A 24,091-nucleotide genomic window follows, 5' to 3' on the forward strand; every position below is an offset into this window, starting at 1 on the left:
TGGTATAGCGTTTAATGCTCCATATTGCCGTACAATTATGTGGAGCAATCTCTGCCTAATGTATTTCTTTGGATCATGGACTCAGTAACATGCACTTAGTCCATGACAATTAATAAATTGCTGAGGTGATGGGGTAGTTAAATTAAAATATCCTTAAAGGGAGTAAAGTAGTTATATTGTAGGAGTGATCTGTTGTGATCTGAATAGGTTGTTTCCATCCCCTCCTCTCTCCTCTCCATCGTCATCTGTCATGCCAAAAACATTCACACCGTGTCCAGACAAACTACAGGTTGCCTCTCTCGCCTTGTATTTCACCAACAATAAGGAGCAAACGTATTGGTACAGTATAAATGTCAAGATGTTCTTTGTTGTGACCCAGAGTGAATTTGCAATGACAAAAAAAAAGTCCTTTTAGGTGGCAACTGCTCACAAGTATTCAAACTGAGAAACGGAATGTATCCCATGGTGGGGGGAAATTTAAACACCCCAATTTCTGTTAAGACTCTGTACTGAGGAAGATAAGGTGATGTGACGGCAATGTAACGCAATCTTAAAGACAAATGTACAGTGTTTTTCAATTAAAAAAAGAACTCAAACCCTTAATAGAAAGACTCTTTGTGGCACAGACCTTTAGAAAAATTGCTAAGGTTAATTTTTAAAACTATGAATAAGCATTATTATTTCTGTGATTCCTGTTTAAAATAAAATGACAGAAGAGCCAGCATCCTGCAATAACAGAGTGCTGCACAAGAGGTCCTTTACCGGAGTCTTGCCCACACATAGCACTATGGGTGTTGTAGTACGGAGTGAGGGAATCATGGGAGCTGTAGTAAGCTAGTATGTGTTTAGCTGCAGTGACAGATGAGATAACCCAGCCAAGAGGCGGGTGTTTTCTCCCCCAACAGCACAGTCACAGTCGCCAGCAGCATCTTTATTCCTCTCATGCCTTTTTTTCCCCCTGCAGGCATAGCTTTGTGTCTCCATCCCAGTCCCACAGCATCTCTCCCAGCCTGCCTCCCTGTCAGAGCCTCACTGAGCATGCATTGCCTACGTCACTCCTTTCAGCAGATGGAGAGGAGGAGGAGGAGGGGGAGGGTAAGACAGAGAGAGAAAGGGGGAGGAGGAAGAGGGAGCTGTATGTCTCTCCTGCATCAGCGTCAACATCACTGCCACGCCAGCCTCCGTCACCGGAAAACAAGGAGGAAGATAGGTGCACAACGGAGCTTTAACACCATCAGCACCAGCAGCTCCTCCTCCTCTACCAGACGTGCTTCCACAGATTAGGCCTCTACGGTTTTCAGAGCATCTAAAGGCTCCCCCAGGCAGTAGGAGCTCTCGCTGACATGACCTGAGAGGAGAGGCAGGAAGTCATCAGATATTGCTATCAACATGGGCAACCAGGAGGCGAAGCAGAAGAAAGCTGCAGCAGCATCGGGTAACGGGAGCTACCCTTCCCTGGATGAAGGATGGAGAGAGGGAGGAGGGGACACCACCAAAAAGGGAGGAAAGAAACCACACAGTAAGCATGGAGGTAAAGGAGCAGGCAGCGGTGGAGGAGGAGGGGGGATGCATGGCACAGGACCAGGGAAGAAGAAAAACAAATCCGAGTCCAAGTCCTCTGTTTTCTCTATCCGGAAGAGAAAGGGCAACCTGAAAGGGAGAGGAGACGTGTGTTCATCGGTGACAGGCTCGAAGGAGGACGTGTTACTCTCCCAACATGAGGAGCTGGACACCAAAACACCCGACCTGTCTGCAGATGAGCTGGGGCAGTCGGACACTGAGGTTGAAAAGAAAAAGAAACCAGAACCAGCGAAACAGAAAGAAGAGCAGAAGCAGGAGGTGCAGAGGAAAGCCTCGACAGCAGCAACCTCACCCGCAGAGGATGGGGGGCCGAAGGGAGGCAGCTCGGGGTCGGACACTGACATCTACAGCTTCCATTCAGCAGCCGACCACGAGGATCTGCTAGCAGACATCCAGCTGGCTATCAGGCTCCAGCACCAACAGCAGCATGGTGGGGGTTATCCTACTTTGGATGCACAGGGACCGGGAGAAAGGGATCTGAGCCTGAGGGAAGGAGAGGGCAGGAGGAGGAGTAATGGGGGAGTTAAATTAACTCCTCCAGAGGTGCTTGACCTTACCCAAGAATTAGAGCTGGGGTCCGATGCCCTGTCCTTCCTGGAGACGGGAACTCTGTCCAAGCTCATGGAGCAGACACCAAACCCCCCCTCACCCACTGAGGTAAACGAGAGGAGGGAGGAGGAAGGGGGGGTGGAGCATCCAGAGCTAAATGAGAAGGGGCAGAGGGAAAGAGAAGCCCTTCTTTGTGTTGCCACAGGCACAAAGGAGCAGCATGATTGGGTGCAGGAGCCCCCTCACACTGCCATTACCATGGCTACAACAGGGGGGCCAACAGTCAGCACGGTCACCATGACAACCAGTGTTAACAGCTTCCCTGACCTCACATTTGACAGTGCTGAGACCCCGGGGGAGAGAGCAGGAGGTGAAGGAGAGGAGGAGATGGATCCGGGGGTGGAGGTGGATCTCAGCCCTCCACCAGCAGAGCCCCCCCACAACGTGCTGAGCTCAGGGGTCGTTTTTGAAGAAGGTGAGGGTCTGTTGGACTCAGGTACCAGTGCAGAGTCCCTCGAGGACTGCCTGAGTGCCGGATCGGCTGCACCCCCCTCCAACCAGCATTGCAGGAAGAGCAGCGTGTGCTTCACCCCGCTGCCCCCCCAGGAGAGCCCCACATTAGCCAGACATCTCCTCAGGTCCACTCACTCCTCCACCTCCTCTTCCCCTGTGGTGAAACCCTACCCTCCCATCTTCCCCTCCTACATCAAGACCACCACCAGGCAGCTCAGCTCCCCCGGACACTCCCCCGCCCTGTCCCCCTCCCACAGCCCCCTGTCCCCGCGCAGAGCCCACCACCACCTCCACAGGTACCTGGGGTAGAGTCAATTATAATAATGATACTGTTATATTCTCTGATTTGATGATACAGTATGCTGTTTAACAGTCAGTGATGCTGCTCAGGTTCACAGGTAAAGTTGCATTTGTGAGATAAAGAGGAGAATTACAGTTTATCACGAGTTGGTGTTATTTTAGTGTGGGAATCATACCAATGATTACTAAGGTTATTGTATTACAGACAACTCATAAACAAACCTCCAGGTTGGTCAAACTTGAAAAACAAAATTGTAAAATGATAAAGTTAAAACCCCAACTTCCATCAGAGTGGACAGACTTCTGCACAGAAAAGGAATAAAGCAACAATTAGGTGTGGTGTTGGTTTAAATAATATTGCTGTACTACTTGTGTAATAATGTCTCCAAGTTCCCAGATCTCCTAACCTAAGAGAGTATAGGGATTCAAATAATGCTCAAAGATATACAAAACCTAAATCTAACTAAAAGGGCACTCAGACACCACACACTAAGCATCTGCATCAATCACAGCAGCAGCACATGTAGCGCTAGTACATCTTCATAAGCCAAAGGGAATTGTAGTGTGATGTTATCAACAGCAAGTCAGCTATATTGTTAGAGTATGGGCTCGGGTTAGAATGCTACCTGCTAGCTGTTTGTTGGAAGTGTACAAAAATGCTAAACTAACACCAAATAATAAAGTGAATACAATTATCAAACATAAAATGTAGTACAAGATCACACATGAAGTAAGGTTAGTGCTATGGGTTTAATTGTGCAATAAATAGTTTAATTATGCGTTACAGGCCTATGTTTTGTTAGCATGCCGTTAGCAAACAATTAGCTACTTTATCTTTGTACAGATGATGCACTTGGCTTGTAAATCTAAAGGTCCTGTACACACGTTTGTGGGTACAGGACCTTTACATTATTCTCCCACAGCAGGCGCCAAATAACACATCAGCACTTTCTATTAATATCCTGTCATGTCTGATTTGTTAGGAACATTGGCAAAAAAGTCACCTATGTCTGAATAACAAAAAGTCAACACTTACGTAATAGATGTACCCTGCAATGTATCATATCTAATTTCTGAAAGGGCTTTATGTGGTTCTATTAATCTCCACTTGCATCCTTGTGATGTGCATTCCTTTAAATCACAATGATGCATGCTATTGATTTTGAAGTAACACTACTGAGTTAAAGTGTGTTAGAGATCAGTTACCCTTACACAGAAAGTTTACATTTATTTTACATCAGGTTTTATATTAAATTAAAACAAATTGAGCAATTTCCCAACTTGGGAGCAATAAAGTATCTATCTATCTAAAAGAATATTTCTATAATTGTTTGTATTAATTCAAACCATTGGCTTCGGAGAGTTACAACAACAAAAAATCTGAAAACTATAAAAGTTGTGACTGCTGTCTTTTAATACACAAGGTGTGCTGTTTATTTTCCAGCCTAACATTCATCAAGAAACGTGTTGCTACTTTCAACATTCCACGTTACCATAGTAACACACTGACTGTCCAAGTGTTACTGTTGGATTTAAAGGTAAAACATCACAGTAAAGGGTCATTAGTTGAGTGCTAGAGTTTAACCAGAGACAAGGGTGATTTACGTCCTTTGACTCCACTACTATACTAATACACGGCCAAACTTGAGGATCACTGGTAACTTATCTATGTATTGTATCATTGTAGTGTGCCCATTGTAATTAAGATATATGAGTGATCTGTTACAAAGCAAAGCTTAACTGAGGTGTGTTTGTTGACAGGACGATGGCTGAGGGTCATCAGGTTCGGCGGCAGCGCTCTCGAAGTCTTGCTGGCTCTCTGAGTCGCTCTGCTGACTGGACGGACGAGCTGGAGAGGAGGCTGAGGAGCAGAGAGGAGGAGGGAGGAGGTTCAGGGGAATACCTGGTGAGCTACAGAGGAGGAGGCAGCCAGCCCCTCTGTGCTACCAGAAGGTCCTCCTGTGGACAGGTTTCTACCTGCAGCTTCCAGGACATCTTCACAGGTGAGCATGGAGCACTCGAAGTTACAGCAGTTATTGTTTATCGGGGGGGGGGGCTTTTAGTGCAGGGGTGTCCAAACTACGGCCCAGGGGCCAAATGCGACCCCCAGCCAACTTTTAATTGGCCCTCAGCAAATACTAAAAGTATAATTGGAATATGGCCAACCCCTGAAACTTGTGCTTTTCTTATATTGTATTACTTAAATATGTAAAAATAACATGTTTCACAGTAGTATTCATGTGTTGACCAGATAAAGTTGAAAAATGTTTCAAACAAATCATAGTTGATGAAAAAAAGCCCAATAACTTTTTAACATAACAAGCTTGAAATATACCCTTCATATTCCCTCTTATTATAAGCTGCAGCTTCTGTTTAAAGGAATGAGCTGCCAACTAAATAAATGAACCCCTGTGGAGAGCTGAAATGTTTCTTAAAGCATATTCAAGTATCAAGAATAATTTCCCAACATTTTATTGATTTTGCTAACTTATAAGTTAACTTATAAGTTAACTTATAAGTTAACTTATAAGTTAACTTATGAGGCAAAATATCTCACCTCTAGTGAGGGGCCCGGCCCTTCGTATGTTTTTCTTCATGTGGCTCTTTTGTTTGGACACCCCTGTTTTAGTGGATGTCAGGTTTATTCAGCTTAAAGTCAGTATAAAGAAAATTACACTTCTGGTCACTGCAGTATGAAGTTGAAGCTCATGAGGTTCCATCATTTGAAAAGATGATTAAAGAAAGGTGATTTGCCCCTGTAGATTTCTGCTGGAGATAGAGGGGTTCTTGGCCATGTCGATGTCATACCTAAGTTTCTGTACAAGTAAGCATGTGCAGAACAAAGACAGGGCAAGAGGAAATGCTTGTTACATGTATGATACATCCGTGTTTTTAGAGTAACTCCATCAAAGGTCCAGCTAAAATTAAAAGCAACCTCCGGTGTAAAGTTGAATATTTGTAAATACAGTCTCAATAAAGTTAAGGTTTCTTACTGTGCTGTCAGTAAAAACATATTACAGTGCATGTGAACTTTCTGTCTAACTTGTTGTGTTTCATCTGGGATTTTTAGCTTTTTAAAATGTAAGTGTTTCCCAGTTAGTCACAGCGTTTGTTTCATCATGGTCTGTCCAGGGCGAACTCTTCTGGAAAAGCTGTTCCTGCAGCAGCAGAAGGAGGAGCCGGAGGAGGCGGAGAGGCTCTGCTCCAGGATCCTGGCCCTGGGGCTCCTGCTGCCGTTCGCTGACTGCTTCAGAGAGCAGCTGGAGGGCAGCACCGGCCACATCCCCTCTACAGCATCAGCCAAATTTGATGTATGTAATCACACTTCATAAACATTTTTCAAAGCTGTGGTTCGGCTATGTTTGCTGCTGTGTTCTTAATACACCCCCCTTTTCACAATTATTGGGGATTTTTGTTTAAACTTTATAAGCATTTCATACAACATGCAAAGTGTAGGCTGGGATTGTCTGAGTAGGGATATTTCTTCATGTGTCAAAAGCAGTGAAGTTAATGGTTTGAAAAATAAGTAAGCATGTCAATCACAACAGTTTTATATATCATGATAAAATACACTATTAAATACTATTATTTAATTGTATTCAAGGTGGAAATAAAACCAATACGTGAGTCAACTTGCCTGTACAGTGACATCTCATAAATTATTTCTACAGTGAGAAGGCATATCTAACAAACTGAATGCCATGTGTTTTAAGAGACAAAGTGAATAGTCCCTTTTCACACTGAGTTGAATAAGATTACTTGAAAGAGTGTGAACTTTTTTGTCATTACTCTAGTCAACTAGACCTGTTGCACAGGCAGACAAGCTTGTCTACACAGGCTGCTGCTATCATACTGCGAGCACTATCTGTTCCCACAGTTGTGATCTTGTCCGCTATCTCACACCAAGAAACTGGCGCATGTTTGACAAGATGTATTTTTTACGTCTTTACTACATCGAAGGCACATGAGTGAAATTGCCATCTTGACTAGTTAAGCGTTCAACACTCTGGGGGATATGTCTTCAGTCATCAGTTCCTCTGCCGTGTAATCACAGACATTAAAAAAGCTTTGAGGTTTCCTGAAATGCAAGTGTTAATACTTTAACACAGCCCTTTTCCAAGTAAAATGGAGGTGCCAAAACTGGGAGCTAGCAGTCTTACCAGTGCTAATGGTGCTAACAGTGCAAACAGACAGAGCATACAGTGTCCAACCCAGAAGGGAGAGCAACAGATGTATGGGAAACTGTGATTAGAGAGTCAGGGTGGGATTCACCTTCACTAACCTGCATGCACGGCGGGGGACTATCAAAACAAAGCACAGAGAAGCTCAAATTGTGATTGTTGTTATATCTTTACATAGCAAATATATGTTTGCTATTACATTCACCATACAACCTTTAAACATAGGATCATCGTCATCATCATCATCATCATCATCATCATCATCATCATCATCATCAGCATCATGTTTGTTGTGAAGGTTCTGCACATTCACTTTGATTTGCAGTGTGGTGTAGCAGAGCCCACATAGTCATCGGTCTTGGTCTTGGGGAGAGGTGGTTTTGGCATTGTGGGACCACAGCCTCATACTGTATGTCCTGTATATTGATTTCCTCACCAATATATGCATTAGCAAAGAGCCATGATTGCACAATGGCAACTGAGTCCGGGAGGATGTGTGTGCAAAACTCATTACACATTATCGTATCTCAGTTCACATTTTTATTTTGCAATTTTCAGTACATTTTTAACCTTCTAATTCTATCCAACACATATACATCTCTTGCTGAAATTATTTTTTTCATAAATAGTGTCTCACCAAACACGTTAGTCGAGCACACAAAAAAGTGCTCTTTTAGAACGTAAAGCACCTCATTAAGCAAAGTAAGTGGTCATTTGAAATGAACCTGTCACGTGCATATTTTGTAGTAGAGAAATATTTGAAGATTTTTTTTTTTTTCTTATTTTGTTAACACTGTAACATATTCCCAATTCAGACTTACGATTCATTGAATCAGAATTAGTTTACTGCAGCTGAATTTTATTTCTCAGCAATGTGACCTGAACTTACAGCAACATACTGTAAAATGGTGGAGTGATCAGTACAACTTTTTGCTGTACATTTTGATATCTGTAGAGTGAAAATCAAAAGTACCCAAGACTAAATCTACCTTACCCCCTCTCCCCGCAGCATGACCAGCTGTACACCTGGGCAGCAGTTAACCAGCCCTCTCAGTCCCTGGATTCTCTGGAAGGGAAACTACCGGGGCAGCTGAAGGGCCCCTGGGCTCCTGTTAAACCAGGAGGGGACACCAGGACTGGGCTCAAAGCCGCAGAGGCAGGTAAGATCAACTCAAGCTGGCTACTTCACAGGGCTGATATGAAAACAAGTGTTTCTCTGAGAGAGGCTGAGATTTATGTGAGTCCTCATAAGTAACAATCTATGATGTATCCATCCACCCAACCACCCCCAATTTGATCAGTCTCTAGAGCTAGATTAAAATGTGAGGTTTGTATGGATCATAATATCTCACTCTTTGACAGTGGGTGGGCCTAAGTGAGCGTGTTTACAGTTCCATTGACAGGAAGTTACAGGAGGTTTCCCAGGATTAACACGAGTTAACCATACTCAAAATAAGTCATTCATAGATGTGGCCAATATTCTGAATACCTGTGTCTTGAATATACATGCTGACGTTCTTAAATAACTAATTGAAAACTTCTAAACAAATCCTTTGTCCTCAAGGTTCAAGGGTTTTTTATTGTATTCATTAGCTACAGTGTAGTTATGGCAATGACAATATTAGGTCCTCCAACAATGCAACATATTATAAAAGGAAAGAATACAAAGAAATAAAATACAAATAAAAACATGTTACAAAATGAAACAGAGTAGTTTAAGATTAGTGTAAAATAGTGCAGGTATTTTGTTAGACCAGTCTAAAAGTAGTGCTGATGAAGTACATGTCAGAAAACATAATAAGCTCAATTATGCAGAGAATTTTGAAAGTGACCAAGATGTAAATAGAATTAAGTATACAATACCACAATGTGTTAAATGTACTCTTTTCAAACTAATAGTATAAAACTGACATTTAATCACATGTAAATTTACTTTTACTCTGTGGGTCTGGGATTTACAAGATCATTTTTCTGACATTGTAACTAAAGGAATATAAGGAGAGGAAAAGGGCAGAATGTTGAAATGCAGGAAGAGGGGAGCATTGTTAAATACTCATTGATGATCTGATGTCCGTCCAGTTTTTGGCAAGGATTCTGAACTCTTTCTATTTGTCTTTCTTCCCTTTTTCATTTCCCTATCCTCATCTCAATGGGATTTTCCTGCTTTGGCATTTTAGAAGACAATCAGGGTGAGTAGTTATTCATGTGACTGCAAAGCCAGATTTGCAAATGCTAGCAGAATGAGATTGTTTTCAGGTCCCAGGTATGCTAAGTTAAAGTCTTTTACTTGCCACACATTTTGTAGTACACAATTTGCTGCAATGGCTGTTCTCTAAAATATAAGTGTGTGATAGCGCAGTGACACCATGATGACAGGTAGTTTGTGCGCCAAATGCATCACTTAGATTACACTCTAATGCTCACCTATCACTGTTGGCATGGCAAAGAGTCCTGGACTGGATACCTAATGTAAGCCATGGTGTCTGAGTGTGCATGAATTAGATGATAAACAACACCTTGTACAGCAGCCCTTCCATCAGTGTGTGTGTATGAATGGAGAAAGGTTGGCAGGTATGCAAGAGTGCTTTGTGTGTTTATAATATTAGAAAATTAGATGCAAGTCCCTTTACCATTTAAATGAGAACTTTGTGTTTGTACTTGCAAACAGCATCGCTACGATAGAGCTCAATTTCTTTATTTAGGTTTTGTTTCGTCTTATCTGAAGTCTACATTTGTCCGTATACAACACAAATGAATTAGTTAAACATCTTTTATAGCATTTGTCTGCCTACATGTCATGTTACAACAACGGTTTCAGTGCATTCACGCAAGTATAGAAAACAGATGCAAATAACTAAATATATATTTTGAACTTGAATGTGTTAGAACATGTTGACATAAGTCACGCACAAAAGTTTCTAGAAAAACTCTATCTATAAGAAACCTGTGTAATATGTCACTTTGATACAGTCACAGTGGCCTGCAGAAGACCTGTGAGCCTTCTGAAGGTTCTGCGGTTCTGTATTTTGCTGACCTGCCGATGTGTTTGTCTGTTCAGAACACCAAGCAGTCATCGCGGGTTCGACGCAACAAGAGAAGGAGAGCCATGAGGTCAGTCTCTTTCTTTGTCTTCACATGAAACTGAGGCTGAGATTATTTCCAGCAACATGTTTTCAGGGCACATGATGTGTGCAAACGCTGGGACAACGCTTCATATTTTCCAACAGGATCGTAGAAAAATAATGTTTCTCTCTGAAGTTGGAAACGACTCAATAGCCTGTAGGGAGTGCAAGGCAGTAACTTTGCATTTTATTTTTATGTTCAACACTTTTTTCTGAAATAATATGAGTTTATTCTCTAGATATTCCAATAGGAGGAGCCCTAGTATAATGTTTTTAGAGATTACGGTAGGAAAACTAAAATAACGATAACCAACAGCTGACAGTATTGTATGTTGGGGAATATTTTGCTTAGGTATTTAACCTTTGACCTAGTTCATCATTTTCTCCTTCCTCTGTCTCAGTTCCCATGACATAGTTCTTTCTCTCCCTTAAGGAGGGGCAGCTTGGGCGCTTTGTTGATGCCAGTTTCTGACCGAGAACAAGCTGACCTGAGATCAGGGATGTCTAGAAGCCCTTCTTATCTGGATTCAGTATCCATATTTGTTTAGTCTCGCTGATGAGGAATGTTGATCATACACTCTGAACTAGTAAAAAACTTGTATTGCAGTAGAGATCTTCAGAATTGGTTGGGCAACGGCTCTGTCAGCTTTCTCCGGTCGTTAACTTCAGAATAAACCTTCAGTGTTTGCCATCAAAGTTCCAGCTCTCTTGTGTCTCTCTGAGTTTCGTCTCCATTGCTGCAGAAGTTTCCATGACATTATACTGTAAAGCTTATATTCAATACAGCACGGTACTGTAATATTTTTTACAGTAATTACTGGCAGCTATATTTGCCAGCATTCATCTGTTTTTCTACGGTGGACCTAATGTCAGAATCAGAATTACTTTATTTATCCCAAAACATTTCCCAATTTGGGATAAATAAAGGGGGCAATGTTCATTTTTTCTACATTTGCCAATTGACAGATCTCACCCTCACAAACATCTCTGATTTGTGTTTTGGTTCTCTTCCATCAGCAGGAGGAGTGTGTCTTTCCCTCTGTGAAACTGAAAGCCAAACACGTGAACGTGATCCAGCAGCTGGAGCAGACAATCGAGGACCTCAGGACCAAGATTGCTGAACTGGAGCGGCAGCCCCCTCTGCTGGACACTGTGAAGCCCCCCACCTACACCACGGACCGGGAGGTTGGAGGAGAAGAGGGCCTGCTGAGGGTGGTGTGTGACGCTCACCTGCAGACTGAAGTCGCTCTGGCTCCGGGGGGGCTGGAGGCCAAGTCGGTGCAGACCTCCCCCATGGAGGACAGCTTTAAGTTCAAAGTGCCTTGCAGTGAGCCGGGTGGAGCGGACCCTCCCCTGCAGCCTCCACCCAGGCAGGAAGGCTTGCAGTGTTCCTGTCAGCTGCAACCTCCTCCCCCGCCTCCTTTTCCAGGAGGAGCATCACCTCCAGCTTTACCAGGACAGATTATGGCACCTCCTCCTCCACCACCTCCCCCTCCACCATTACCAGGAGGCTTAATGCCGCCTCCTCCACCTCCACCTCCATTACCGTTTGGTTCAGCATGTCCTCCCCCGCCCCCTCCTCCTCCTCCTCCTCCTCTCCCTGGTGGTATAGCTCCACCCCCTCCTCCTCCTCCTCCTCCTCCTCCTCCTCCTCCTCCTCCTCCTCCTCCTCCTCCTCTCCCTGGTGGCATGGCTCCACCTCCTCCTCCATTACCAGGAATGGGAGCCCCACCTCCTCCACCCCCGCCTCCAGGGTGCGGGCCTCCTCCACCCCCTCCTCCACCGGGAGGCATGTGTGCTCCCCCCCCTCCTCCCGGGGCTTTTGGTTCGCTGCCTCCTCCTCTGCCCATGGGGCTCTACGCTCTGGGTCTGACGCAGGAGAAGCCCCCCAGGAAGGCTCTGGTGGAGCCCCCCAGACCCATGAAGCCCCTTTACTGGACCAGGATCCAGCTCGACACCAAAAAGTAAGGGTGGTGTAGGAGAGATGATGCTGCAGATTGTTTAGATCAACTTTAATTTGATCCCAAATCTGTTTAACCCATGGTGTCTTTATCCTGGGGGAGACAGTCAGATGTGAAATGGAAGTAATGAAAGTGTAATGTAGGTGAAATTCTAGTATCATGGGTATAGTAAGGGTATAATAGGGGTGTAATAATGTGTAATGTGTGTGTATTAGAAAATAGCTAATCAGCTAATTTTCCAAACTACAAAAACAAGTGAATGGCCAATTAACGGTTAATAATTGTAAAAATGTATACAGAAAGAAATCAAAGTTCAAAACAGGATCTGATATAATTTTGGTTTGGTGTCAAAACCTTTGTTGTATTCTCACTGAAGACACCCGTGGACATAATAACCTCACTTATACAGTTTCATCCTAATCAAGGCAACATGTTGTAGGCTGTCTCTCGGACTTTCTGTACTCCCTCCCCTGTCTGTAACTCTCATCTCTGACTGTTTCCTTCTGAATTAATCTTAAACAAACACCTCACAAATACAGGATAAGGTTTATATTGTTTGCTTTTATCTGCAAAACAGCTCTACCGCTTTATTACCAACGTCTTTCCTCGAGTAATGCATGCCTTCGGTCAACACAGCTATTGCAAATTTGTGCTTGTTAAAAAAAACTCAGTAGGTTATTATAACAGATGAACAGTTTATTACAACCGTTCCCGGAGAAAATAGTGTTTCCTGGTGAGATAAGGAGGGATAACACTTTGTCATGCTCTGAAATTATTGTTAGAAGCTTAATTTATTGTTCACACATAAATGACAAGTGAATCCACAACGGTTGTGTTTACAGACATCACTATTCTCAATTGTATTATTATATTATCTTATATAGAATGATAATGATTTGCCTTTTTTTTACTCCAGCTGTTCAGCAGCCTCATCTCTTATATCTTACACTTCGGAACCTCATGGCTGCATCACCCATCACCCTCCTGATGACGTGTACAGCTGTAGACTTTTAAAAAAAGTCTCAACTGCAATAACATATAAGGATAAACATTAAATGAGTTAATATCCATAATGTAATAGATTCATTTGACAACACTGGCTGCATGGAACAAATAAATCCTATGATGCAGAGCAGGGTGGCATCCTGGGCCCGTGCGTACATGATGTGAAGTGAGGGAATAAAAAGTGTGTGTCCATAGTGGACTGTGATTTTCGTAGGGTCAAACACTAGCAATAGAGAACAAATTCCAAAATAACACATCTTTGAAGTGAAAATAGTAATTGGAGTGTAGTACAGTCTTCAGCCACTTAAACTTAGAGTTGTAATAGAAAGCTAATTTAAAATGTTTCTAAAGCATACTAGGCTGTTTCATATATTATTCAACATGGGCTCGAACACATGATTCTGAATATCTCAGTAAACCTCAGTTGTTATCAGATTTTCCGCAGTGTCAAACGATCATATTTACAGTAAAATCAGGTGCTATACTTGACTGTTAAAATAATGACCTTATGAAAGCGCTCTTCTGTGTTTCTCAGGGAGGTTTCTTCTTCATTGGTGTGGGACACAATCGATGAGCCTGACATGGACTTTGAAGAGTTTGTAGATCTGTTCTCCAAAACAGCCGTGAAGGTGAAGAAGCAGCCGCTCTCTGACACCATCACCAAGTCCAAGGCCAAACAGGTTTGTGTGTTACCTGGTTCACACACGGGACATGATACAGAGTTGTATTGTATTTCTTAAAACTATAAATTGTTATTATCATTTTTATTAATGTTACATCGAGTCTTTCTTAATTTTAGTATGTAAACAAAAGTGTGATGATAAAAGAAAGATGTATACATACATACTTTGTAGTGCATATTTATGGACCCTAGAGGTTAATATATAACGAGTGTGCTTATTAAGCCAACCTTTCTGTCTTTTTTTGTCATTAATTGTGTATATTATTAATATTTGTTCAGGTTATGAAGCTCCTGAGCAATAAGCGTTCTCAGGCAGTAGGGATCCTCATGTCCTCCCTGCATCTGGATATGAAAGACATCCAGCATGGTGAGTTCAGGACACTTGAAATAGCTGGATATCAATAATTATTATTCCACATGAAATATCAACCCAGACAGGTGTTTGCCCCACAATGTACACTGAGGGAAAAAAACGCCTAGTCATTTATTTACCTAATGTAGAGAATTATGTTCTCTAAAATATTCCTACCATACCACTGTATAAATATTTTGTGGTTAAATATGAATTTAGTTTTGGATAGGCAGTAGGAATCCTCCAGAACACATGTTTATTTGTGTTGCTCTGTGCTTGGAGCCAGTTTATAATTTTGAGCCTTTGCTGATATTAAGTTTAATATGTTATATTCTTTTTGTGTGTCCTTCTTTCTGTCTTAAAGCCATCCTGAACTTGGACAACACAGTAGTTGACCTGGAAACCCTGCAGGCCCTGTATGAAAATGTGAGTCACACACTTTATGTCGTAATAGAACGTGAATCACTCCGGGGTCCAGCACTGACTCCTGGCCTGCGATTGGAAATCTAAGTATTTGGGTTCTGGTTTTTACATTTTCCAGAGGTTGTTTGTACTAATACAGTCCTTTAGATTTATTTAGCACTTCTTCAATTAAACATCTCTAGGGCATAAATCAGTCTACTTTGACTGGTCTGTTTTAACTGCCAAATAATCTGTAAACAATAACTCAGACTGCTGGTTTAAATGAATGCACTGAATATACAAAGAATCGACAATGAAAATGTTTTCCAAAATAAAAAAAATGTCAATTTATGGTTGTGACTGATCTGATAAATGAACATGATATAGGGTGACCCATTCATTTCCTATTGTGGTCATTTTCACCAGGAACATCATAGGTGTTACAACGTTTTTTGTATTATTTAATTCTACAAATTTTCCCTTTAGGCTTCCAGTTTCAATGTTTAATTTGACTAAGCCTCTCAACAATCAATGAAAGTTGTGATCAGTATGTATATGTTGTGGTGCCTACTGTGGAGGATATCATGACAAACACAGCAGGAGGGTTAATGGGAGGGGGGATTCCACAGTCAGACTTTGAGGCTCACTGTTCTTTCCTCTGTTATGTTGAGTGGTATGATCTCTTGTGTTTCCCCCTTCAGAGGGCCCAACAGGATGAGCTGGACAAGATAGAAAAGCACATCAAGGCTTCAAAAGACAAGGAGAATGCCAAACCTCTGGACAAACCTGAGCAGTGAGTTTTCATTTCTACTTCTACACGATGATCGGACATAGTGCTAGATGCTGTGTATCATTCTGGTGTCAAGCAGGAGCGATTAAAGAGTGAGTAGAGACAGGATGAATACTTGAGTGTGATCGGTGTTTCCTCATGTGTTGCAGGTTTCTCCACCAGCTCTCTCTGATCCCAAACTTCTCCTCCAGAGTCTTCTGCATCATCTTCCAGTCCAGCTTCCATGAGTGCATGTCATCCATAACCAGGAAACTGGACACACTGCAGAAAGTATGCAAGGTGAGTCAACCTCTCCAAAGATGAAATATAGGTCTTCACATCTCAATGTCCTCATAAAGCCTGGAGGCAGGGGGAACTACACACTTACAATGTTTTCAGACGATAAATGGCCATCATCAGCTGTCATTGGGACATATGGGTTAATGCTTACTCCTAATTAGTTTGGTAGCTCATTATCATATGTGACCGAGTTTGTGTAAGAAGCAGACTTATTTTAACTGTGATTTTATTTTCCTGAACGTAGCCTGGATCTGTCTGAAGTTAACATGTTTTTATTTATTATTGTATTCAGATTTCAGATAAGGAAATTTGGTTTAAGTAAAATTGTCAGGACGTAACTTTTTCTTTACAAACACAAAATGTATCCATTAGCCCCGTTACAACAAATGTAGTCATAGAAACTCTGGGAACCTGCACACCATCACTGAGCCAAGTCATATTTCCAGCGAAAAACTACCCATAAGACGTCAAACTTTTATTTTATAAGATTTGTACTTTTGAAAATATGAATCATATAATACAACAGGGTAATAAGTGAGTTTGAGATGTGTTAGTCATGGTTTTCTGACTTTCGACATAGCCATGCTAGGTATTTTAAGTCTATACTGAACTTAAACTACATATTCTCATGTGATTTTCGAAGTACCTGATCTTTCCTTTTTCATGTTGAAATTAAGAATAATTTCTTTGTATTTTGTTTACAATTTTAGGACACTTTGGCAGACATTATTGAAAACGTCAATGAAATGTGCAGAATGAAAAAAAATGTTTACTTCATTTGTGTGTGTGTGTGTGTGTGTGTGTGTGTGTGTGTGTGTGTGTGTGTGTGTGTGTGTGTGTGTGTGTGTGTGTGTGTGTGTGTGTGTGTGTGTGTGTGTGTGTGTGCAGGCGCTGCAGGACAGTGAGACGGTGAAGAAGGTTCTCAGTCTGATTCTGGCTTTCGGTAACTTCATGAATGGTGGGAATCGAACCAGAGGTCAGGCTGACGGGTTCACCCTGGACATCCTGCCCAAACTCAAAGATGTGAAGAGCAGCGTGAGTAGAGAGGGAGACACACTGCACTGTCACATGATCAAATCTCTGCTGACTGGATTATCCACCCTACAGCCCTGCACAATCGTTCTGAACATGAGTAAAAATATAATTCAGTGCTGCCATGATCAGTGAGAAGTCTGTGTGTGACCCCCCTTTTTAAATGTGCAGAGATGGGAGAAGTACTCATATTTCGTACTTGAGTAGAAGTAAAAGTACTCAGATCTTGTACTTGAGTAGAAGTAAAAGTACTCAGATCTTGTACTTGAGTAGAAGTAGAAGTACTCAGATCTTGTTCTTGAGTAAAGTACAAGTACTCAGATCTTGTAGTTGAGTAAAAGTAGAAGTACTCAGATCTTGTACTTGAGTTAAAGTAGAAGTACTTCAGATATTGTACTTGAGTAAAAGTAGAAGTACTCAGGTCTTGTACTTGAGTAAAGTAGAAGTACCAGAGTGTAGGAATACTCTGTCACAGTAAAAGTATTCAAAATGTTCCTCCAGTGAAAGTAGAAAGTACTCTCATCTAAATGTACTTAAAGTAGCGACAGTAAAAGTAGTCATTGTTTGATTGGTCCATTTCAGAATAATACCTCTGATATGTTTTATAATGATTGATCATTAAAGTGTTCTCAGAGCTGGTAAAGCTGCAGCTAGTTTGAATGGCTTTGTATACTGCAGGGTAGCTGCTGGATTTACTCCAGGTGAACTACAGTCTGATTTAAGGGCTGATTATGTTAACCATCATTAATCCAGATCTGTAACTAAAGGGATTACATACATGTAGTGGAGTAAAAGTACACCATTTACTTCTGAATTGTAGGAGAGTAGAAGTACATTGTAGCATACAAGTATTCTAAAATCGTTCTTGAGTAAATGTACTTGGTTACTTCCAACCTCTGCACAGAAGTGTAATTACAAAAAGTACTACAATTGTACTTATTGTGCGTAATGTCTCCTTTTAGAATCATATATATCAAATACCTGTATTTTTGTTATTGCTGCATTAATGTGCATCACAGCTGGTGATGGTAGCAGGTGGAGGTTATATAATGACTGCTGCTGGATATATTAACCTCTAATTATGTTTCATGGTGTATATATATTTTGCATTAGCTTATTATGTGAATATGTAAAGTAACTAGAAACTCATTTTGTTAACTAAATGTAGTTGAGTAAAGGTACAATATTGGCTTCCAAAATGTAGTGGAGTAGATGTATAAAGTAGCACAAAATGGAAATACTCAAGTAAAGTACAAGCACTTAAAATATGGTACTTGAGTAAATGTACTTCAATACATTACACCACTAAATGTGCTTCAGTTACCACCAACCCTCTGAGCTCCCTAACCTGCAGTGCTACAGTCACAGAGACAGCGGGCGTCTCCGCTCTAATGATCACCTCCTTTCTTTCCTCTGCAGGACGGCACGAGAAGTCTTCTGTCTTACATTGTTGCATACTACCTCCGACACTTCGATGAGGTAAGCTTTAAGTGATTCCTTCCTTAGACCCTCACCTTTGTCCATTGCTTATTTTGTCCCTCATTTTGAATCACATATTTCTGACATTCTGTATGCGAAAAACTACATTTCCACATCTCTTTGAAATATGTACTTCAAACAATATCAGACTATAATGACACTGTCTGTCTGTCTGTCTGTCTGTCTGTCTGTCTGTCTGTCTGTCTGTCTGTCTGTCTGTCTGTCTGTCTGTCTGTCTGTCTGTCTGTCTGTCTGTCTGTCTGTCTGTCTGTCTGTCTGTCTGTCTGTCCCTCACAGGATGCTGGCAGAGAGACATGTGTGTATCCTCTCCCCGAGCCTCACGACCTGTTCCAGTCTTCACAGATGAAGTTTGAAGATTTTCAGAAAGACCTGACTCGACTCAGGAAGGACCTGAGAGGTAACACACACACACACACACACACACACACACACACACACACACACACACACACACACACACACACACACACACACACACCACACACGCACACACAAAATGTGCTCTTGACATGATGTGATTTCTTTCTGCATTTTTTAATCAGCGTGCACATCAGAAGTGGAGAAAGTGTGCAAGGTTTCAGACGAGGACAACCTGCAGCCTTTTAAAGACATGATGGAGGAGTTCCTTGCACAAGGTGACTGACAACACCTTCCATTTCAGTGACATTTGCATCCAACATAAAACATATCTGTCACGATCTGTCTGTGTTTTTCTGTTTTATTTTGAAGTGTTCACCCCCTAGTTATGTCTGTTTTTTACTTCCTGTCTCTGTGTTTCCCTCCTGCTTGATTACCTGACTGTGTTTACCTGATGCTCCTGTGTTTTCCTCCCTTACCACCTGCGTCTTGTCTTTGTGATTAGTCTTTCAGTTGTTGTCAGATCCTTAATGTTGAATGCTTGGGTTGAAAGAGAGAGTTTGTTTTTTTGTGGCCTAGCTTTAGCCTGACAACAGTCAATAAAGCAAGTACCTTGTACCTTATTCTGCACTTGGGTCCTATCTGCTCCGCTAGCCGTGCCGTGAAAATATCCAGGCTTGCATTGAACTTAATCCAGGGTTTTATTCGGCATCAATGTTCTTGTATGATGTGAACAAATATTTCAGAAAACATTGGTTATTGAAAACTGCTATTGTACTGACCTCCTGTGTGTTCCCTCCTTCCTCAGCTAAGAGTGAACTGGAGACCCTGGAAGCTCAGCTGAGCAGCACTCACAAACTGTAAGGAAACACCTTTCACACTAACCTACAGTTTACATTTTGGGCGAAGGCCATGGTTTGTCCTTGCTACAGAAAAACCTCTAAGAATAGCACAAGGCATCTGGTGCAAATATCAAACATTTAAAGTAAAATTTCTATAAATTGAGTTTTAGATGAAATATATGAATAAAAGACATTTTTAAAAAGAGGCCTAGAAGACACATCTCGCTAGCCAAAGGCGGAGCATCATTTCCTGTTAACAGCACGCAGAGCCGTTTCTTCCTATATGCGGACCATGCGGATACATACACACTAGGGGGTCCCCAAACTGAATGTTCAGCCTCAATATATTTGGGGAGAATTAAAATAAGCCGTCTTTATTTGTAGAAAGCCAAGCCCCCTCATGTGTTCAGTGAAGCATTATGCTTAAAATTGAATGAAGGATATAAACAAAACTAAACTGCAATGATAGCAAAGCTGTATCTTGTGTTTGTGGAGTAAACAAGTCCCAATCATCGGACTTGAGTGACGTTTGCCGTTAGGTATGATGGGATGACTGACAGCCACACGGCACGCTCATGGAGCAAGGCTGTGTTGTTCGAGGCTGGTTATAATGTGGATGTTTTCATGTGCTTTATTGTTCAAAATGTGTTTACATTTTACAGAATGTCAGCGAACGTGTCACTTTTTTTGATTGACAGTTCTTGTGACTTGTGGCTGTGAGGTGTGTGAGAGAGTGTCTTCTGATTGGTTGGGTGTCGAGAAGGGAGGTTCCTAGCGAGCGAGCTACAATGTGAAGTAGGCCTATGCTTCATAAATAAAACGTAGTGGATTATTCATATAGCACGGTGAATGTTGAATGAGCACTGTTAAGAAAAGATTGTCCTATACATTCTGACTTACACTCATTTTATAACTATAGATTCTATAGTCTTATTACAAAAAGAGCAATACGTATAATTAAAGCTGGCTGTTATGATCACACTAATGCCATTGTTTACCTTTTTTAAAATAATTTTCTGTAAATTTCAATTGCTTTGGTCAACTGTAGATGTTCAATTTGAATTTGAGAAAGGTTTTCGTGAATTTAGCCTGTTTTCCTATTAAAGTGTAACAGATTGATGCATCTCCACCGATCAAATTAAAGGATTTGGAATCCCCTCTTTTTATTTTGACAAAATTGGGCCCTGAAACAGCGTCTTGCATAGGACCCCCAAAAATCTAGAAACAGGCCTGACAGCACGGCTCTGATGCTTTCTTATCAGTGCCAGCCGCACAGCAAGGCTTGTTTTACCGCTGTTACTAGGAAACAGTTTCACCTGCATGTAAGGATAGTGGACTAAGTCCAAAATTATTAATACGTTCAGAAAGAAAGTTCAGCCAGACAACTCCTGTGTTTCTTGATCTGTTTATTATAAGCAGTATATAGAATCAGTTTGACGTCTAGAATCCGGTCCATCACTCCACAGATATGCAAAGAACATTGAGTGATGATTAGATAACTACTGACTACTAACATCTTGTTTCTGTTTGTTTTATGTAAATGTTAGATCTAAAAGTGTAAACGCTATAAAGTAAATGTGTGATGGTGTCATGCAGGTTCCTGGAGCTCACCATATTCTTCTCAGTGAAGGCCAAATCCGGAGAGAAGGAGGTTTCCCCCAACACCTTGTTCTGCGTCTGGCATGAGTTCTCCTCGGACTTCAAGGATCAGTGGAAGAAGGAGAACAAAGTCATCCTCAAAGAGAGGTCGGTCACACAGAGCCTGGGAACCGGCCCTTTTCTTTTGTTCTTCCTTTCAAGACTAAAATAAAATACAACTTACATATCTTATCCATATTAACGTTGTGTATTGAAATAAACTGCATCCATATTGTGTGTGTTGCAGGTTAAAAGCAGCAGAGGAATGTTTCAGGCAGGCCAAGGAGAAGGCTTCCTACAGCGTCAAACCCAAACACGCCTCTGGCATCGTAAGTTCACCTCTCACCCTCCTTCAAGTGACAACTTTGTTTGACTTGAAAAAATACATATATTTCCAATACCTCATAACATACTGAGAACAGACAACATTACAACGTTATTATTAAGTCCTCCAGCATTGAATTAACTTTTAATTAATAAGTGGTTTCTTACACTCCCAAAGTGTTTATTATTTTATGTATTGGCTCAACAACAGTGAAAATATACAGAGTAGAAGTGTTTAGCAGTACCACATCATGTACTTAAAAAAAAATCAAGTCTTTTTATTGAACATTTTCACTTAAAACTAAAAATAAATAAAATAAGGAGCAGAAAAGATAGCTGATTCACATCAGGGCATCATTCTACAAAGTTTTATGGCAAGTACTTCAACGAGTCCCATTACATATTTAAAAAGATAATATATTTGCATGTTTTTTTCAAATCAAATTAGCATATAATCAAAGAAAAATAAGCATACACATATCACTTGAAATTGCAGAAGAAAGGCTGTTGTGGCGTTCACCACATAATGTACTTTTATATTTACTTTAATATATCAGATTTTGATCAAATGTATCTATTGCAGGAACCAAATGAAGGTCACATGATTGAGTCTGCTAACATTTGCAGAGTCTCTTGAACACTACCTTCATCTGTCAGGATGTAAAATTGTACTGTCTGATTATGATTGTTTGAAAATGTAAATGAGTTCTGATCGCTGCTGTCTCCAAAGCACACAGGCAAACCTGGTTAAGCTGAATGTTTATTCACTATCACTTCAAAACGAAGACTGATCCCATTTTAAGTTCTTTACTTGTTTGCATAGATTTGCTCTGCTTATATTAGGATTACAGACAGGTGTAGTGTACTTAACCTCTAATATCCTATGACTTTTTCCACAGAAAGCCAAGCTGGGCATGAAGATCTGACTGGATGCTTGTTTCCTGACTTTGGGCACCAGTGGTGAGTCACAGACAATACAGTATTAAGAGGACAGAGGAGAAACAGCAAAGGGATGTATGCAGCTGAGCCTACTGATTTATTTCTTCCAGTTGAACCTGTTTCATGTGCTGTCAACTTGATGCCTTACGTTGCTCTCCTGTCCGGCTGTCTGTTAACTGAATCATGGAAGGATGCTGCTGCAGGTCCAGCGTTGTTGAGATCACCACAGCTCACAAACAATAGACATCTCAAAGATAACTGTGAGGCCTATACGCCTACATTCATAAACATGTCTCATTGGCAGAATGGTAAAGGCAAACACAGTTCAACTCAACCCATGGCATTAATAGCACCAACAGCATGGCACTTATGTATTTAAAATATTAAGGATACTAACATCAAACTTCTAAGTATTCAGATCCACCAGATCCATCTAACCTGTTACAGGGAAAGTGTTCTGCAGAAACACTGATGGATCTACCCAAGCACAAATATGCACTCAGATGTAATTTCACCACTTTTATGTTTAGTTAATGCAACATACATTGGATTTACTTTCTACATCTCCATCTTTGTACATATACATCAGCATGCAACACGCAGTTGGACTCGATGGTTCTTGTTGACCTTGGAAACAGCAGTTAACCAAACACTCAATTTTTAGGGTCAGCCCACGGGAAAAGTGTGGCAATTCATAAAGCACTTTATGTTCTGGCTCATTACTCCTCCAAAGCGAGGAATGCGAGCAAAATCATTTTTCTTGATTTGTTGTGTAACATTGCAACTCTTTCTTCCACAACTTTGCCCAGATTTTTCATCCTTTCATTGTATTTGCATCCAACCTTGAATCTCCATTTACAGTATATAAGCACTCTTCGATTCTGAAACTGGCAAAGATTAACCACTACAACTGGTCATACCCACTTACTGTAAATGCATCAAACAATTGAAACCAAATGTAGGTGGCCTACAATAGCTTACATATATTATAATGACCATGACTAAGTCTGACCCATGTTAAATCATCTTAGTCCAAAGCCCTAAGTATTAGGTGATTATACTGTGCAAATAATACTGACAACTTCAAAATCAAAACAGTGAAGGTCTAAAAGGGACAGTGTCTGGGTAAATCCTTCTAAATCTCAAATTCCAGATGCGACTCATCATGAGAGCAGCAGCGCTGATGGGCAGGAACAGAATGTCATTGTAAACTTACATGTGTAATTTTTAATGTACTGTATGTTAAATGATAAGCCATGTCAAACCACATATACTATGTAAAAAACAGTGTGAGTGTGCGCGTGCAGGTGAGTGTGTGTGAATTTCCTCATCTATTGGTTGATCACTTCTCTGGGATAAAAGCATTGTGATGGAGGAGATGTACAGTGCATTGAATTACAGCTGTTGCATTTTGTTGCAAAATTAATGACTATCAATGTAAGGAAATAAATTGTTTTGAAAAAAACAAAAAGTATTGTGAGACACGTTTTGTGTTTCTTTCAATGATACCTTTTTCTGCTGGCCAGCATGATACTCTCTACAGGAGTTTGAACAGTTGTTCATGTGCAATAAATGTTTATACATGTATATAAAGAGGATGCATGGAACTTGGAAGTGGTGTAATTAATGTAAAATAAAGAGAATGAATTCTGCATTATCTTGGTTTCATTCAAAGGTTGCTGACTCAGCTGGGAGATGGATGAGAAGGCTCCTTTGAGTCTACAGCTGTCACACTGCTGCTA

General features: G+C 41.1%; 1 protein-coding gene across 1 annotated transcript; it reads left to right on the forward strand.

Moving 5' to 3' along the window:
* The first annotated feature begins 1,142 nt into the window (after positions 1-1,142).
* On the forward strand, positions 1,143-23,964 carry fmn2b (formin 2b). The gene is made up of 20 exons (XM_063894005.1): positions 1,143-2,939; positions 4,705-4,946; positions 6,076-6,254; positions 8,134-8,284; positions 9,302-9,313; positions 10,183-10,235; positions 11,267-12,210; positions 13,748-13,892; positions 14,174-14,261; positions 14,611-14,672; positions 15,350-15,441; positions 15,588-15,717; positions 16,606-16,752; positions 18,169-18,228; positions 18,526-18,646; positions 18,792-18,884; positions 19,415-19,466; positions 21,045-21,194; positions 21,334-21,415; positions 22,310-23,964. Exons 1-20 carry the CDS (start codon positions 1,390-1,392, stop codon positions 22,334-22,336), a joined length of 4,380 nt encoding a protein of 1,459 aa, XP_063750075.1. The 5' UTR covers positions 1,143-1,389; the 3' UTR covers positions 22,337-23,964.
* The last annotated feature ends 127 nt before the right edge of the window (positions 23,965-24,091 follow it).

This window comes from Eleginops maclovinus, chromosome 10 (genome assembly GCF_036324505.1).
Source record: "Eleginops maclovinus isolate JMC-PN-2008 ecotype Puerto Natales chromosome 10, JC_Emac_rtc_rv5, whole genome shotgun sequence".
NCBI classification, from domain to species: Eukaryota; Metazoa; Chordata; class Actinopteri; order Perciformes; family Eleginopidae; genus Eleginops; species Eleginops maclovinus.

What these genes read in the sequence shown, in the direction of transcription:
- fmn2b (XM_063894005.1), top strand. Translation starts at nt 1,390, where the DNA reads ATGGGCAACCAGGAGGCGAAGCAGAAGAAAGCTGCAGCAGCATCGGGT. An exon ending in CAGCATCAGCCAAATTTGAT is followed by an intron (nt 6,255 to 8,133) that starts GTATGTAATCAC and finishes CTCTCCCCGCAG; the next exon opens with CATGACCAGCTGTACACCTG. An exon ending in TATGAAAGACATCCAGCATG is followed by an intron (nt 14,262 to 14,610) that starts GTGAGTTCAGGA and finishes TCTGTCTTAAAG; the next exon opens with CCATCCTGAACTTGGACAAC.